General features: G+C 38.7%; 1 protein-coding gene across 1 annotated transcript in view; it reads left to right on the plus strand.

Moving 5' to 3' along the window:
* LOC139729930 (regulator of G-protein signaling rgs-2-like) overlaps positions 1-8,904 on the plus strand; it is a 38,714-nt gene extending 29,810 nt beyond the window's left edge. The window contains exons 3-6 of the mRNA XM_071640852.1: positions 1,252-1,335; positions 4,407-4,468; positions 5,157-5,323; positions 5,976-8,904. Of these exons, the coding sequence (XP_071496953.1) occupies positions 1,252-1,335; positions 4,407-4,468; positions 5,157-5,323; positions 5,976-6,158 (496 nt within the window). The 3' untranslated portion in view covers positions 6,159-8,904. The remainder of the gene's footprint in view (positions 1-1,251; positions 1,336-4,406; positions 4,469-5,156; positions 5,324-5,975) is intronic.
* The last annotated feature ends 7,264 nt before the right edge of the window (positions 8,905-16,168 follow it).

Here is a 16,168-nt window from a genome sequence, read left to right on the forward strand (position 1 = left end):
ACACTGGACTCTCTTCCACACACAAAGCCCCCTAAACAAGGATGGTAGTCGCAATACATAAGCGCACATTGAATCGGGATTTCCAGTCCCAATTGTCTATATGCAGGCTATCGAAGCGTTCTGGAATTGTGGACAGAAAGTAATTCCCATCGTTTGCCTGGTGCTGACGTACTAGTACCTCCTTCTGTTTCAGATTGTTGCGATATAAATGCCTTCTGGTATCAATGCCTAAGGCAGCTTGCAGTGAGGTGGAAAAACAGCACATGACAAGCACAAGTTACACGCATGAGAGCAAATGAACGTGGGAAACCGGTACCGCCTACGCCCCGACAGACCGCGACTCCCACCCATTCGCCTCGAGCTGTATCTCATATAGGAACAGATTATGCTTCTTCAAACAACGTCCAGTCATTCATTCACGATGGGAAATCTAGGCACCCGAAGTTGCCTTCGTCCTACACACTTTATAGCACACTCTGTTATATTTGGTTTAGCTAAAACACGCGACGGAAATTACAATGGCACATTCGGTGTGGAAAAATGATTCCTCGTTATGTGACCTTGTGTAGTGTGGTTATCATCACTTCTCTTTCTCTCTCTTCCCGTCTCTCTCCTCTCTCCCTCCCCCCCCCCTCAACTATCTATGATCTATAGGCCCATCTATCTATTATTCACATTACACGCACGTAATATCGATTGTGTTGAAATGGATACAAAATAATCTTGAACTTGAACGTGAACCTGTTGAATTTGAATGTTCATGAAGACCCCATTTAGGAGTAATCTGCGGACTAAATAAAATTGATGAATACTTCTCTTTGTCATGCTTTCTTTATACAATCGCTTTCATAAGTACATACTAATTATATTTCGATCCCCGACGGACTAAAATGACTACGGCAAGGTTGATATTTTCATTTTATCTTCCTGATCTTACGATTCGAAATACGGAGTGTCAAGAAAACATGCATCGCTCCTGACCTCACCCTCCTTCCATTTGTCACTGCTGTCCAACATGGGAAGATGGATTGGTTGGATATTATATTAAGACGTGTCATAATCATATACATTTGTCATCCACAGCATTCATTTTTGTGGCTATTCTAACAGTAATGCGTGTACTCTATCATAACTCCGACAAGATGTTTGTTGTGCTATAATGTGCAGGATCTTCATTGTGTTATATATCTTCATTTTATGTTTGTCTTGAAATCTACCATCGAACTTTCTTGTTTTCCATGTATTCCACAGCCTGACAATGAGAAATAACTCCAGTAGGCAAAACGAAAAGAAATCCACTCCACTTGAAATTGTCAACGGGGATTCCAACGAGATGTAAGTAAAATAATTGCTATAAAGAATTAACCAGACCTATATCCTCGACGAGGACTCTTTTCAAAGGTCCTATTTTCGTTGACAGAGCCCCAATATGTTTGTTGTCGTTTGTTTTCGAAGTAATGACCCATTATTCAGTAGCTACAAGAAAGAGAGCTTTTAGTGGTAACGATACATTAAATGGGAAATGGAAAAATAATTACAGAACACATGTCAGTTCAATAGAATGCTTATATTTTATCATGTAGGCCCCCTTTAGTCAGGGCTTCATTGCAATCATTACGCATTTTCATTGTGTAAGGCCAAGCTTCTAGAAATAGAATATGAATGAGGATACGTACTTGTAGGAAGATGGGAGGAGTGGAAGGAGAAATAAAAAAAGAAACGTAATTTTTTATAAAGTTCTTTATGAAGGAATTAGCAATAAAACTTAAACCGTTCCATACTGAATTCTGAAATGCCCATGGACTTAACACGCAGGCCACCATGTTCCCGTACAGAACGGGTTAAGTAATATTTTGTATTATGATGTATCCTAACATTCGCCAGTTTGTCTTTTATTAGTATCGTTTTCAAAGTATCAATGATACCAAATCAAAAGAAGTGATGTTTAGGAAAAGATGTATTGGCAATGTAACAGCCTGTAATGATGATTTAAAATTAACAGCTGTTGGATGTTTATGAAGAAAAAGATGTACACAGAGCACATGAAGAGTTCATGACTATTAAAATTAAAACAATATTATAAGAATATACATTTGGTAAGGACTAAGCCGTTTAAAAACATCGAAAAAAAAAGACCCTTGAATAATACAAGCGTCACAAGGAATATTGAATTCAATTAAAACTGGTAATAAACTATCTAAGTCGTTAGTGTGTTAACTGAATGTATTGAATTGAAAATATTGAACTCATAAACAATGTGAAAATATCAAAAGATAAAGTATAAACAATATCAAAATAAGCTTACAAATTACCGTAAATTGAAGATACTGCATAATTTACAAGGACTGCAAAATGCAGAGGGTGATACGAGTTCACTGTGGAAAAATTATGAATAAAGTACAACCGCACAATAAAATTCATCATTACATAAATGGTATATAGTTGAAAGAAAAAAACAACAACAATATTTCTCAATGCCACAACACATGGTTGAATTATGTATATTGTTAAATAATTTCAGTCCGAGATGCCAACTGCATATAATGGTGGATTTAGTATGAAGTTACTGAAACATGTAGTTTATGCAATTGCATTTTTATGTTCAATGTTGTATTTATTGTATGATAATCATATGCCCAAACTTGCTAAATATCGCAATAGTGATACCCATATCTAAATTAAAAAAAGAAACCGCAGGTAACAAATCATTCCCTTTCTCATTATTGATCTCTATTTAAAAAAAAAAAGAAGTCGAAGTTTTTTTTTTTTTTTAAACAAAACATTAGTTTCCCTTGTTGACAGTTAAGAACAACCTTAATCAATCCCAGTTTGGCTCAACTGACATTCCCGTCGTAATAGATAACGTTAATAGATAAACTAGTAGTTACAAAATAACTTTCACATAAAGAAAATGCTATAAGGGCCATATTTATGGATTTAAGTAAGGCCTTTGATACCATTGATCATAAATATCTTCTCTATAGATTAAATGTTGACGGTATATGAGGTCCAGCTTATTCCTGGTTTTAAAATTAGTCCTCTGACAGGCAATGATAATAATAATGATAATGATAATGATAATAATAATAATAATAATAATAATAATAAATAGCACTTATATAGCACTTAATACAGACGTTTCTAAGCGCATTGACACAGAAAAAAAATAATACAGTGTACAATGTATACAAGGTCACGATTAATCTATGTAATATGCAGTGTGGAGTCCCCAAAGCCTAATACTTGGTCCCTTACTATTATATAATTTGCAAATGGTATTATAGACTCACCGATTCTAAATTTCATTATGATTGTGGATAAAAACATTCATTCAAATAACCAAAGAATCTTGTCGGCTCACAAAATCCTTAAGACACTATGGATCGACATAATCATGAAATCCTCTCCCTTTTACCATCTGAAGCGCTTCACATCTTTGTTGAAACGTTTTAAATGAAAATTAAAGTTAATGAAAACAGATTATTTTTTTTCTTTCTTGAATGAATGATTGAACATAAAATATTAAATATAGTGTTGTATTGACAACTACAATAGAAATGCATGGTTGTATTGTTCATTTCTCTTTGTAAATTTATCAATTATTATTATTATTATTATTATTATTATCATCATCATTACTATTATTATTATTATCATTATTATTGTAATTATTATCATTATGTATCTTTTAATGTATTTCCCCCCTTTTTTTAAATCGAGTCAGGTCATTCGTGAATCCTTCCTACCTTTTCCCCCTCTTGTATATTAGTATTTAGGTCCTCGAGAACAGTTTTTTAGTCAGTTTGTCTAGAGGAAAGGACTGTTATCTAATCAAGCATCATTATGCGGGACGTGAAACATGTTCATGGAAGAGAAAGTGCAACAATGCACTGTATTTTTTATCTAACGCATATATTGAATTTGTTTCTAAAACTTAATTTTTCGTAGTAAATACAGGGGCGGATCCAGGAATTCTGTAAAGGGGGGGGGGGCGTGACTAATATTTCTGGTTCCACTTTCGGGTTTCATTTCATTTTTTTATTTTTATTTCTTTTGTTTTTAACGAAAAATAAAGGGGGGGGGCGTGCGACGGTTGCGCCCCCCTCTGGATCCGTCACTGTAAATATAAGTTTACCAAAACATTTTTGTGTACGTTATATTCGTGAAAGAAATTATTACAGAAATTGAAACTGAAATTTAATTAAACAAGGAAAATAAAAGAAAAAATGTATCAGGTAATGCTTGTTAATGTGACCTGTGTACAGCTCCAGTCGTTTTCATGGAAAAAACAATGATTAGGGACAATATTTGAGAAAAAAAATAGATGGCAAACATAATCCTTAGTAATCACATACAGAGCTAAATAATATTGTTTTGATGGTTTTCTCATTTACCCCCCAAAAAAGGCCAACTCTGGAAGAAATTCGACTTTGGCATCAGTCTTTTGACACGTTGATGAGCAGTGGAAGTAAGTACAGAAGGATTGAGTATGCATATTGTGGGTTGGGAGAGGATGTGAATGTGGACTAAAGGGGGAAATAATGGGGATTCTATGACGGAGAACCATTCATAACCTTTGCTGGAATCCTTTAAACAATGACTTGCAGTCCGGCATTTTATCAAAGTGAAGTCACAATGAGTAGATATAAGGTTCACAGGAAACAAATAAAGCAGGTGCGTCATCTTCAGACGTCATTATCTGGTATCATTCTGTTTGATATTCAACATTTGGGCAGCTGTCTGTTTCAGTGCAAGGCAGTTTGTGGCATAAATACACGTCGTGAAAGGACATCAGCTAAACTGTTTAGACGTATATTTTTCAGTGATAATGATTATGTGTAAGTCTCAAATGATAATGAATGTAGGGATGGCGCATTAGATGGCACATTAGATATTTCATGCAGTTTAATGTGTTTTAAAAAGATCTAAATCCATAGATGTTTGTATGTAAATGTGTATGTATATCTGTATCGACATCTATTAAAAGGGGTTTACACATTTCGAGCAGTCCTGTAGCAGATGTATGAATAAATGATGATAGGTTATAATTATAATACATAGGACCTTTATCCCATGTACATCAGATACAAAGTGTTTGAAATTGATTCATTTCTGCGTTTCCCTTTGTGTTTGTGTGTGGTCCTCGTTGAGTACAGAAGGCAGACGAAAATTCCGAGAGTTCTTGCGCTCCGAGTACAGCGAGGAAAACTTGCTATTTTGGCTCGCCTGTGAAGAGCTTCACAAGGAGACCAACACGGCGGCAGTGGAAGAAAAAGCACGCCTCATCTACGAGGACTATATATCCATACTATCACCGAAAGAGGTAAATATGTCTACCAGGACCCTGATGAGATGCCACTCCCAAAGTATACGGGTGACGTCATAGACAGCATCGAAGTATGTTGCCAGTGAGAATAACATTTATTGAATTATATGATTATTTTGTGCAGATTAAATCATGCTCTTGAAAACAAAAAAGCAAGATACATTTTCACTGGCACATCACTGGCTTTGACATCATCACCATGCATCAATTTGTAATTGGTTGCACCCTCATATCATAGGAATGTTGAAGAATTCAGAACTTCATGGTTTCATAAATCTTGTTATATCAAAGACGCTATGCACTTACCTGTCGTGTTTAATGACCGAGATCCCGTCAGTTTAACTGCGTGTAAAATCTACAGTCGAATTTCTTAGAACCCTTTCCTGGTGGAATGCTCCCTTGCCATTTCTATAGTGGGTGGCTGGAATGCAGTCAATTCTGCTAGTATGCCAAAGTCGGGATATCGTTGCTCGGCGACTTTATCAGGTTTTTGTGAAGATAAACTGGGCCACAGAGAAAGAATGTTCATCTTCCTACTATTGCTCACACCATAATTAAACATTTGCCTGATCCGTGTAATCTCTCAGATTCCTGATCGAAGTGAAATGAAATTGCTATCGCCTTTCTTATTTTTTTCTTCATTTCCCAGGTCAGTCTGGACTCGAGCACTAGAGAGATCGTGAATAATAACATGGTGGACCCGACCATACACGCGTTTGACGAGGCCCAACAACAGATCTACATTCTCATGCTACGAGACTCCTTCCCGCGCTTTTTAAATTCCAAAATGTTCCGCAACCTCATGGAGACCGCGAGTCGAAAGGAGCCTTGACTAGAAATCCTGGCTGTCGTCATGGAAGCGACTCTTTCGTTAGGTAGTGGCGACATGTACCTCGGATAACACGCTTTATTCATTAGGGATTACCCTCGTGTTTGCCCTTCTGTTTATTTTTGTGAATGGAACATAACTCCTAAAAAACGTCATAATTGTGCAAAACTCTTTTTGTAACATGCCGTCATGACTTTGTGTATGATTGTCTAGATGACTTTGTTTTTCTGAAGAGACATGTTATCCTCCTTGTTTTCTTCTTTTGTATGTGGAACGATGTGACATTAATATCGCTTGACCATCGAAAGTTATTCATTTCGGCTCTGCTCGCTGGTGGCGCACTCTCTTCCAGGAAGAATTGGACCACCGCGGGGTTTGACTCAAGCCAGTAATTTATATAAATGCGAATTCGCCTGTATTTGGAAGGCCAGACTATGACGTCGACGATACATGCGGGAGAGGGCGTCATGTTTTGTGTGCGCCCTTCGAGTTCTGGATGAACCAGCACACTGTGTCGGAGCGTCGTGCAGAATGGATCTCGGCCGTTAGCGAATATGGTAGCACCCATGTCACTTCGTGTCACTCTTTTCACCAAGTCGAATAGTATGAACACTAATCAGATGCACTTTAAGGTGTGAGACAGTGTCATTCTTGTCGCGTTCGTCAGCTAAATCACGTGGACAGATAGTGAAGGAGGTACCTTGTACGCAGACTCGTCACTCGTCACAGGATCACGTGTACTGTCGTCATGTCATCATAGAATCAGCTGTGTAACAACTGTAAACTATTTGGGCCGGGAATATTGCGTTTGGGTGAATGCGCGTGATTGGATGTAAGATGGTGACCAGCGTTTTCCTGTGAATGTGCGTGCGTCGTGTTTACTAAGTTGGTGTTGAAAATTGATTGAGTTTGTGTTTGTCTGAGTGTAAGCGTGGGTGTATAATGTGATGGAAAGTATTGAACGTATTGCTTGAATACTTGTGTGTGTGTGTGTGTGTGTGTGTGCGTTTTTATGCATGTGTGCGCGTGTGTGCGTGTGCCACGTGGTAGGAGTGACTGTTTTCTTGTTAGTATAAGTGTTTGTATAGATATGTGATTATAGTGAGTGAATTTAAGGGGAAAATGTGTGTGGAATTCATCGTTTGAAATACAAAGCACAAAGACCGATTTGACGGAGAAGTAGTCATCTCCCATGATCGGTCTTCATCAGGAAACCGTGTTTGCCAGTAGAACCCGCACGTTGCGACAAGTGCAGTGAGTGTGACTTGAAACCATTTTGTTACCAAATCACGCGCAATGTTTCTACACCGGAATATGATCTGCGTACGGCTGGGTCGCCGACACAGAGTGGACACTAGGAGTGCTTCTCGTAGGTTGGTCCTCATTCTTAAACGGAGAGCTCGCTCGTGTCGATGTCTGATTCTATTCCATCCGTTTTGTGCATCGGGTTTTCAAGTGTCCTTTTGTTGATATCTCGTTTGTAAACCAAACAAAAAGACAGGCGTGATGGACCTTGAGATCACTAACAACACACAGACAGGAAACAGCTAATAGACTGTTGAAAGAACAGCTTATCAAAAAAAAAAAGCGTACTTCTTCCAGGAAAACCATGACAAAGTAATATCACATGTTCACTTTAGCTTTCTTCTAGAATGTAAGTGTCATTTCCACTATTTTGTTTATGATAGAGTGCTTCACCATTCTTTCCAATTCTGACCTCGTCAGCCATTGAATGTTGGCTTCACTGAAGAAAGCGTCCCTCGTTCGTTCGCGAATTTTGGATGGAGCGCGCATGACGCAGGGCTGAAAGATACGGAAACACGTCGGAGACCTTCACACGTTTGAGCACTACCTGTCGGCAACCACCAGTGACAATTTGGATGGAACGTGCTTTCTTTATTGATTTGTTAGTTAGCCGCTTGGCCGTGGAGGCCAAGATGGTGACGCTTTACTTGATTGATTGTTTTGAGAACAAAATCGGCCTCACGACGGAATTTTACGCTCACCTGGTTTATTAGACCTACCAGTGAACATGGGAGTGGAAGAAATTTCATCGTCGCACTCGCGCGCAAACACACGCAGGAGCTTAGCAGACGGTGAACCTTTGGAAGTACCGGAGCTCAATTCTTGCTCACTTATGATTGTGATCGAGCGTAATGAATTGATATGTGCACTCCAAATGGATTGGAAATAGCCGGACAGTCTTTCGACGAATGAGTTCAGTGAACGGCAGGTGGGTCAAGCAAGTGACAATGATAAGGATGGCAAGACCGAGGCACTGCGATGTCTTGTAAAACAGATTGATGCATCTGCTTATCCGTGAAGGATCGAAAAGAAATCGAACCACGAAAGACTTATACCTATTCTCAGAAAACAACTGTACGCCACAAACTGATGTACAAAACGAAAACCACGATTCCTTGTGCCTGCATTCTTAGCCGAATTCCACGAGATATTCTGCAGAGGTTGTCTTGGTAGAGTACAAATGTCAAGAGGTTGATTCAGACAGCCCAGGCCTTGTAGATTTTCACGTGATGTATTAGGCTTGTTAAATGATGTTTCTTTGTAACACTCGGAAAAAAAAAGATAAACAGAGGCTCACTATCTCTATACTTGAAGCTTTAACATTTCATTTGTGGATCCTCATAGTGAATTGTTTAAGTCCCATAATGATGGAGAAGAAAATATGATATCCATTAATCCTGTGCAAACAAATCGCAAAGGTAACACTATATAAAAAGGACACCGACATTAGGATCGTACGGTTTTTCGTTGCGAAGACCCAGTCGACAGAGAAGAACGGAAATCTTTGACCCAATTCACTACGCGAGCTCAGTAAAGATGTATGCGTTCAATGAATAGTTTCATAAATATTGTGAAAATATCAGTGCCGCCCAAGGCGGAAAAAATGCCCCCCATTTGCTCAATCAGCCGTGAACGTTTTACGACTACAAGAGATGAATGTCATCCCTCTAAATAGTCACGCACGAGTAGATATTCCCAGGTCTCTTTGCCGATAATAGTACACGGACCTATCAAGTAAGACCTGACGTCTACAAGCGGATCAATGCTTCTCCCTATACTGTTCTTTTCTAGTACCATACCGTGCCACATTTTTCATTAGCAATGCATCCCATACATATATGATTTTGATCAGCATTTGTCTTTTCGCCTTTCGAAAAATTCCCACATCTACATGTAGTGTCAGCCATGCGGAAAGCAAGTCTGGCAGTTTTTCTTGAGATGAACCGGAATGGTATGTTGTTCTATGTTACAGATTTCTGTCCATGGTTTTGTGAGATATGTTCAAAACGAAGATTAACTCAAATTTAGTCTGAAAGCCGTGAAGAAGTGGTCTTCTGGTATAGAGTAGAGTGACAAAGAGCGACTCCATGTTGATATTCAAAGGCCCATGTGAGATAATGGAATTGGTCTGACGGAAATAATTCATGAGGGTTGCAGGGATGTCATAGTGAATGTAACTCGTCTCTATTCACAACTTTCTTTTTAACCCTAACTAGGCCGGGCTATTTAGGTAGATGATAGAGCCGGCTTTTTTTTTTTTTTTTTTTTTTTTTTTTGGGGGGGGGGGGGGGGGGCCTCAAAGGCCACCCCCCCCCCCCTCCAGATCTCGGCTGTCAACCGCGCGATCGCGACGAAAATTGGCACACACATTGCCTATGACGTAATCTAAAGTACCATCAAGTTATTTTTTTTTTGAATTGGCATTTATGCTAAATTATGCTAATTTATTCATAATGATGCATGAAATCAGACAATTTGGTATAAATTACTAAATAAAGCTCAAAACAGGCACATTTTTTGTGTAGATATTCTTTTTACTGTCTCAGCAAATGCAAAAGAAAAAAAATTGCCATCAGAAAAAAATTCTTAAGTATTTTATTGTTTTTTTGAATTGCTTATGTATTTCTTTGTTTTTCATCGTTTTTTTCGATGAAATTTGTCCGCGACATTGTTCCGAACAAGAAAATATCTTATTAATTGATTTTAATCAATAAAACCCCAAAATAATTATGCTTTTATGAAATTTGCCTGTAAGCACAGTTTGCATTGAAATTGTACACGAATTCACGTTTTTGAGCAATTTTTGGTCTGACGTGCACGTACATATTTATGCGCAACTTCGGAACTGCGCGCCCGGGCATCGCAATTTTGGTGTCAAAAGATGCGGGAGACTGAAAGAAAAAAGTCATGAAACGTCGCGGCGATAGCTTTTCGCGATAGCGATACATCGCGCGGAACGTCGAGGGGGGGGGGGGGGGGGGCTTGGCGCCCCCCCCCCCCCCCCCTCCGGCCTAGTTAGGGTTAAGACTTTTCAAAAGGGTTCTTGTTCCGATTATACGGTCGAAGCCTGAACGTTCTTCACGCACTGAATTGAAGACACCAAAATGACACACTGTGCTAGCCGTATAACCTGTGTTCTAGTGTTTATTGTATTTTCTACTTTAATCGAGAATCTCCGGTACTATAGACGAGGAAATGAGATTACCCGATTTCATTTCGCGTGTTTCGATTATAAGCTGAAGTCGTGTTGAGTAAATTTTAATAGATAGCCTCATTCGATGGTTTAACAATTTGTTTAAGTTTTGATATGACAAGCAATGATACAAATTCGAGGTGACTACAATATCTTTATTAGTGTTTGAGTTTTGATAAGTAATTAGAAAAATCTGAAATTCAGACTTCTCGGCTTCTCTTCTTTTAGTTTCTGGCTACGTCTTTATGTAAGTTATTTTCACCTGGAGATCTCTTTATTGAAGTGAAACTATTGATTTCCGGGATATTCAAATCAGGATTAGAAAGCGATTCTCCTCTGTAAATAGGAATATAGGGAAGGACCCTTTTTCCAGCCCAAATTCAAATTTCGAAAATTAAAGCTTACACATTAAAAAGAAAAATCGAAACCGATCCAATACTTCTCTGAATCTTGAAATATCAAAAGAAACAAAGTTATAGAGGTTCTAGAAGAATATATTTTCTTTGTGTTTTACTTCTCAAAATAAAGAATCAGCATACTGTAAATGGCTGCAAGGGAAGTAACTCAAGAAAAAGACCCGATGAATTTCGAGATGAAAAGCGAATGTCAAGAATTTAGACGGGTTTAACTTTTCATTCAGCAATATCAAATGATATGTATTCAGACATTTAGCAGATACTGAATGCAGGTTTGGGGCTAACAAAATCGCGATTTTCGTTATTGCTCGATGGCCAAAGATCCCCTGTGAAACTACTGACAGTCGCAGATTAAAATATTGATGAATTATTGTCGCCGTGAATACGAACGGCTTGACTTCGAGATCGTACTTTTGCGCTTGTGCTGTGCGGGCAATAAGGCGAAATACTGACTAAACATTGACGACTGCCTAGTTCTAGCTGGTTATGCCTCAATCACAGATGACTAGATTTATTAGATGATTAGATTTATTACGTCGGACCTCATTCTACGTCCGTTGTGTGCCAGGGATTGGAAAACGGTACTATACTGACACTGTGTCGATAGTATTATTGCCTTGACAATGATATCATTAACGTAATAATACTTAATATTAAAGTATTACTATTATTATCGTTATTATTATCGAAGAGAAATTCTCTTGTAAACAACACAAACATTCTCGACATTTTGTTAGCTGATGAGGTGAACTTTCATAACGATTATCTATAAACATTCGTGAAGACCAATCCTAAGTACCTTTAAAAGAACATCCATGAGAACAAGATATTTGTTACATGTACGTTGAGTCATCTACCGCTGGTTACAGTTTAAGTTATGTCGTAGCCGGCAATGAAATGCACCGAGTGAATTTAAACCAAATACGAGAACGGCACTTGCATGTGGTTGGACTATGGTTGTTTCTTATGTGAAATGCACCTCGGGCAAGGATTATTAGCGTTGCTTTCCTCATGTGAATTGAACTTAGACTCATCATCCCTTGTCTTATTTCTAGCTCTAATATCTAGATTGTGTCCCTTGTCCTCATTCAGACGAATATTGTATCTGCAATGTTCGCGACGGAAAGGAGACGTGTATCGAAAGCGTGACGGGTCAGCGCGACAAAACGTTATAGTTAAACACTGTTGTAAATACTGTTTGATAGCGTTGTTCGTGTTGATACAATCTTGACAGTAAAAAAAGCTTGCATACGAGTCAAGCTGCCTGTAACAAAGGGACCAAACTTACTAATAAACCTTTTCTGCCAATTGTTCCAAGTGGTAGAACGTGTGATGGGATTTGCAAGCTGATGTTTTCAAAAAAAAAAAAGTGATGGACTATCTAAATATTCCGGCATTGCTTTTATTTTGGATGTTATCCTTGGTGTATAGATAGACTTGAAACCCATCGCCAGATTTGAACAAAGCTGATTGTTAATGTCAAACTTTACGTGTGCGCTATTTTTTGAGAAGTTTTGTTAGCTTTAGTACTAACATCGTTACTACTCATGAGTTCAGTGTTTCATGTGAAGAGAAAAAGCTAGATTGAGCAAGATAATCGCACTATTTCATACAGTTTGCGTTGAACAGAAATTCAAGATGATACATTTGTGTACGAAACTCACGTAAATAAAGCTTAACTGTCAAATGAATGGCTACAACATTTTAAGTACGTCGTCTTTGAGTGTTCGATCATACCAGTTTCAATGTGCCAGTGTAAATTGTGGTTCTGTATCAAATTATGCAGACAAGCATGTGCAGCTTCAACCTGTGGGGGAAAGAGTCCGATAACAGCACCAGCGTTTTGTCATTCAATTAGATGTTACTTTCAAGGAGCTAATGCATTCAATGAAGATTAGGAGGCCTCATTAAGAAGCTGCGGTGAAAAGAGAATGTAGTTTCTAGTGCCGCCGAATACTCGCAAAACGACGAATTAGTGTGCTGAAGTAGATACTACATGTATTCAAATTAATCTCCCCCCTCTCTCTCTCGCTCTGTCCGTCTGTCCGTCTATCTACAGTGTATCTATCTATCTGTCTATATGTATGTCTGTCTATCTACATATCTATCTACCTCTCTGTCTATCTATCTACCTGTCTGTCTGCCTACCTACCTACCTATCTATCTATCTATCTATCTATCTATCTATACCTCTCTGTCTATCTATCTGCCTGTCTGTCTGCCTACCTACCTACCTATCTATCTATCTATCTATCTATATATCTATCTATATCTTTCTGTCTATCTATCGTAATCTTTGTTTGCAAGATAATCGAACCGAGGCATGTTTTAACATGTTTACTCAGTATATTGTGTTTTACAACAAAGTTTCTGATTTCAGAATCGGAGTTGTCTGTAGAGGATCCATTCTTGAGCTTTCGTACCTGTTTGCACGTAACGGGATATTGGGAACAAAATCACCATCAGGGTATACCGTAAAGGAATTTATGTTATTTGTCGACAAAAAAATTGCACTGCTGGTGTATGTTGGGGAAATGTAAGCCTAAAACTTGTACGGAAAGAAATGTATTTACCAGGAAATGCCAACACACTTCGTTGTTATTCGACACCAGTAAATGGATCAAGGTTGATACGGTCAAAGTATAGATCATTCTTTCTTCCTTGGACGTGCCATGAAGGCAACTAGTGCAACAATATTCTTCAATTGAATAAGACGGTGTTTGTCCAGAATACCGCTCTAGATATAAATCAAAACCTTTTTCTCAGTTGTTACATTATATGTGTGTATGTGTGTGAGTGTGTGTGTGTGTGTGTGTAAAATGACAGCTTGATCTGTACGTTTATAGTACTTGAAGACTTTGGCATAGGTACTCTTGCGATGGTATTTCGGATTTGCTTTTAAATACATATCCAAATCGTATTCCATAGGAATAGAAATAAAGAAAAAAATGTCCATGTAGGCCATGCAAAGACCTTACCTTCGATGCCAAGGTCACTTGAACAGGGTCATCCCACTAGGCCGACACCCATGAGTCATTCAGCCTACGAGTTCGACATTGAAAACAGGTCCATGAGTTATACAGCTCACGAGTCATACAGCCCGTGAGTTCGACACTAGGCAAAATAAAGCCCATGAGTTCGACACCAGGTAAAAACAGCCCACGAGTTCGACAGGTACAACACGGGGCTTAATGTGTCGGTCTCGTGGGTCTTGTTAGCTGAATGTCGAACTAATGGCTGTATGACTCGTGAGCTGTATAACTCATGGGCTGTATGACTGGTGAATTGTATGACTCGTGGAATGTATGACTCGTGGGTGTCGGTTTCATGACGTGCACTCACTTGGAAACATCCGCTATAGGTCCGACAGGGATTTTGGTGATGTAGTAAGAAACGAATTGCTGCTTTTTGATGTTCTTTGTCCGTTTTGGTAACGGCGTCATACTAATACCGTTTTTGTATTATGTTGGTTTTTTTTATGTTATGCTGCAATATCATTTTCAGTTGGAATAAGAGCAAAATTGCGGCTAACCTGTTAAGGGACTGGAAAGCACATGGTGCAAATTTTACGATTTACACTGTATTTCCTTTGTTTATTGAAGGTAAAATTGCAGCAACCGAGGCGTTGATTAATGAGAGACGATACAGTACCATCACTTTTGTGGATTTTTTTTTTTTTTTTTGTGGCTCTCCATACTTTGCCAGCTTGTGCTTTTATTTCTATGATTTTTTTTTTTTTTGGCGATGAATGTTGTGTTTGTGTTTTATTTTATAGCTTGCTAGCAAATGCTTAAGGTTGGGTTTGTCATTATAATTGTTTCGTTCCATAGTTAAGTGCTCTTGCCACAAGAAAAAGGAAACACAATATCGTAACTTAAGGATAGGGACACAGACCCGTGATGATGATTTATAATACAATGTAGCAGTAATGGTGTGTATGTTTGCCCGTGGGTGTGTTTGTGTGAAAGAGTGCGAAAGAGAAGAGTGAGGGAGAAAGAATGGGTGCACATCGCGAGTCCGACACCCACGAGACATGCAGCCCACGAATCATACAGCCCACGAGTCGTGCTACCCACTAGTTCGACACTAAGCAAACAAGGCCCGCGGGACCGACACATGAAGTCTCATGTTGTAATGTCGAACTTGTGGGCTGATTTCACCTATAGTGTTGAACTCATCGGCCCTATTTGCCTAGTGTCAAACTCATGGACCTTTTTCAATATCGAACTCGTGGGCTGTATGACTCGTTGGTGTCGGTCTCGTGGGATGAACCCGAAAGAATGATCAATATTTCTCGCTTTCAAGCCCCGTCAGTATCTTACGCGATGTTACCGAATGAATGTTAAACTTTACCAGCATGATACGCCACCGGGTATTACTTCGATTCTTAACGTTTAAATGTGTGCGTGTGTGTTTGTATGTGTGTGTGTGTGTGTGTGTCAAAGCAAAAGAAGACAGTCCGTATGAAACCATTGGACTGTTGTTGTTTGTTTGTGTGTGTGTGTGTCGTAAAGGTATACCCAGATTATGTAAAACGTGCAATTAATAGCTCATTTTCAATAATCTTCATTTTCACCTGCTGCAAAGAGACTTTAGAAATAATATTGTTAGGCGGACGTTATGAACATGAAAAGATCCAAATCAGCACCGTTTAATTTTTAGGCAAGCCGCATGGGAATGGCAGACGCAGCGGGTAGTTTGCAAGGTTGCAACATATCGCTTTTTCTCACCCTCCAACAAATTTATGAAGTCAATGCATCAAACAAAATATGAATCATAAGCAAGGAATGTGGGTGTGATTGAAATACAACCCTTGTGTCGTTATCTTATTCATTACCATTCCGTCATAATCTAAGCCAAATAATATCATGAGCATGTAATTGTGTGTCTGAATTTCACAATTAGTAGGAGTCAACGAAAGAGTGTTTTGGAGCAGGATGGAGTCGACTTAATACGTGAATACACTTTCTCTTCACAGTATCAAATGTTGTTATTTCCTGTCTCCGTGGAGAGGCAATACAGTGGAAACTCAGTATAACGAGATCCTTGAGACCAAAACAATTTGTTCTTTATATCAGATATTTTGTTATATCAGTAGT

This window comes from Diadema antillarum, unplaced genomic scaffold (genome assembly GCF_040938485.1).
Source record: "Diadema antillarum isolate AM-2024a unplaced genomic scaffold, OU_Dant_1.0 scf00000020, whole genome shotgun sequence".
Classification (NCBI taxonomy): Eukaryota; Metazoa; Echinodermata; class Echinoidea; order Diadematoida; family Diadematidae; genus Diadema; species Diadema antillarum.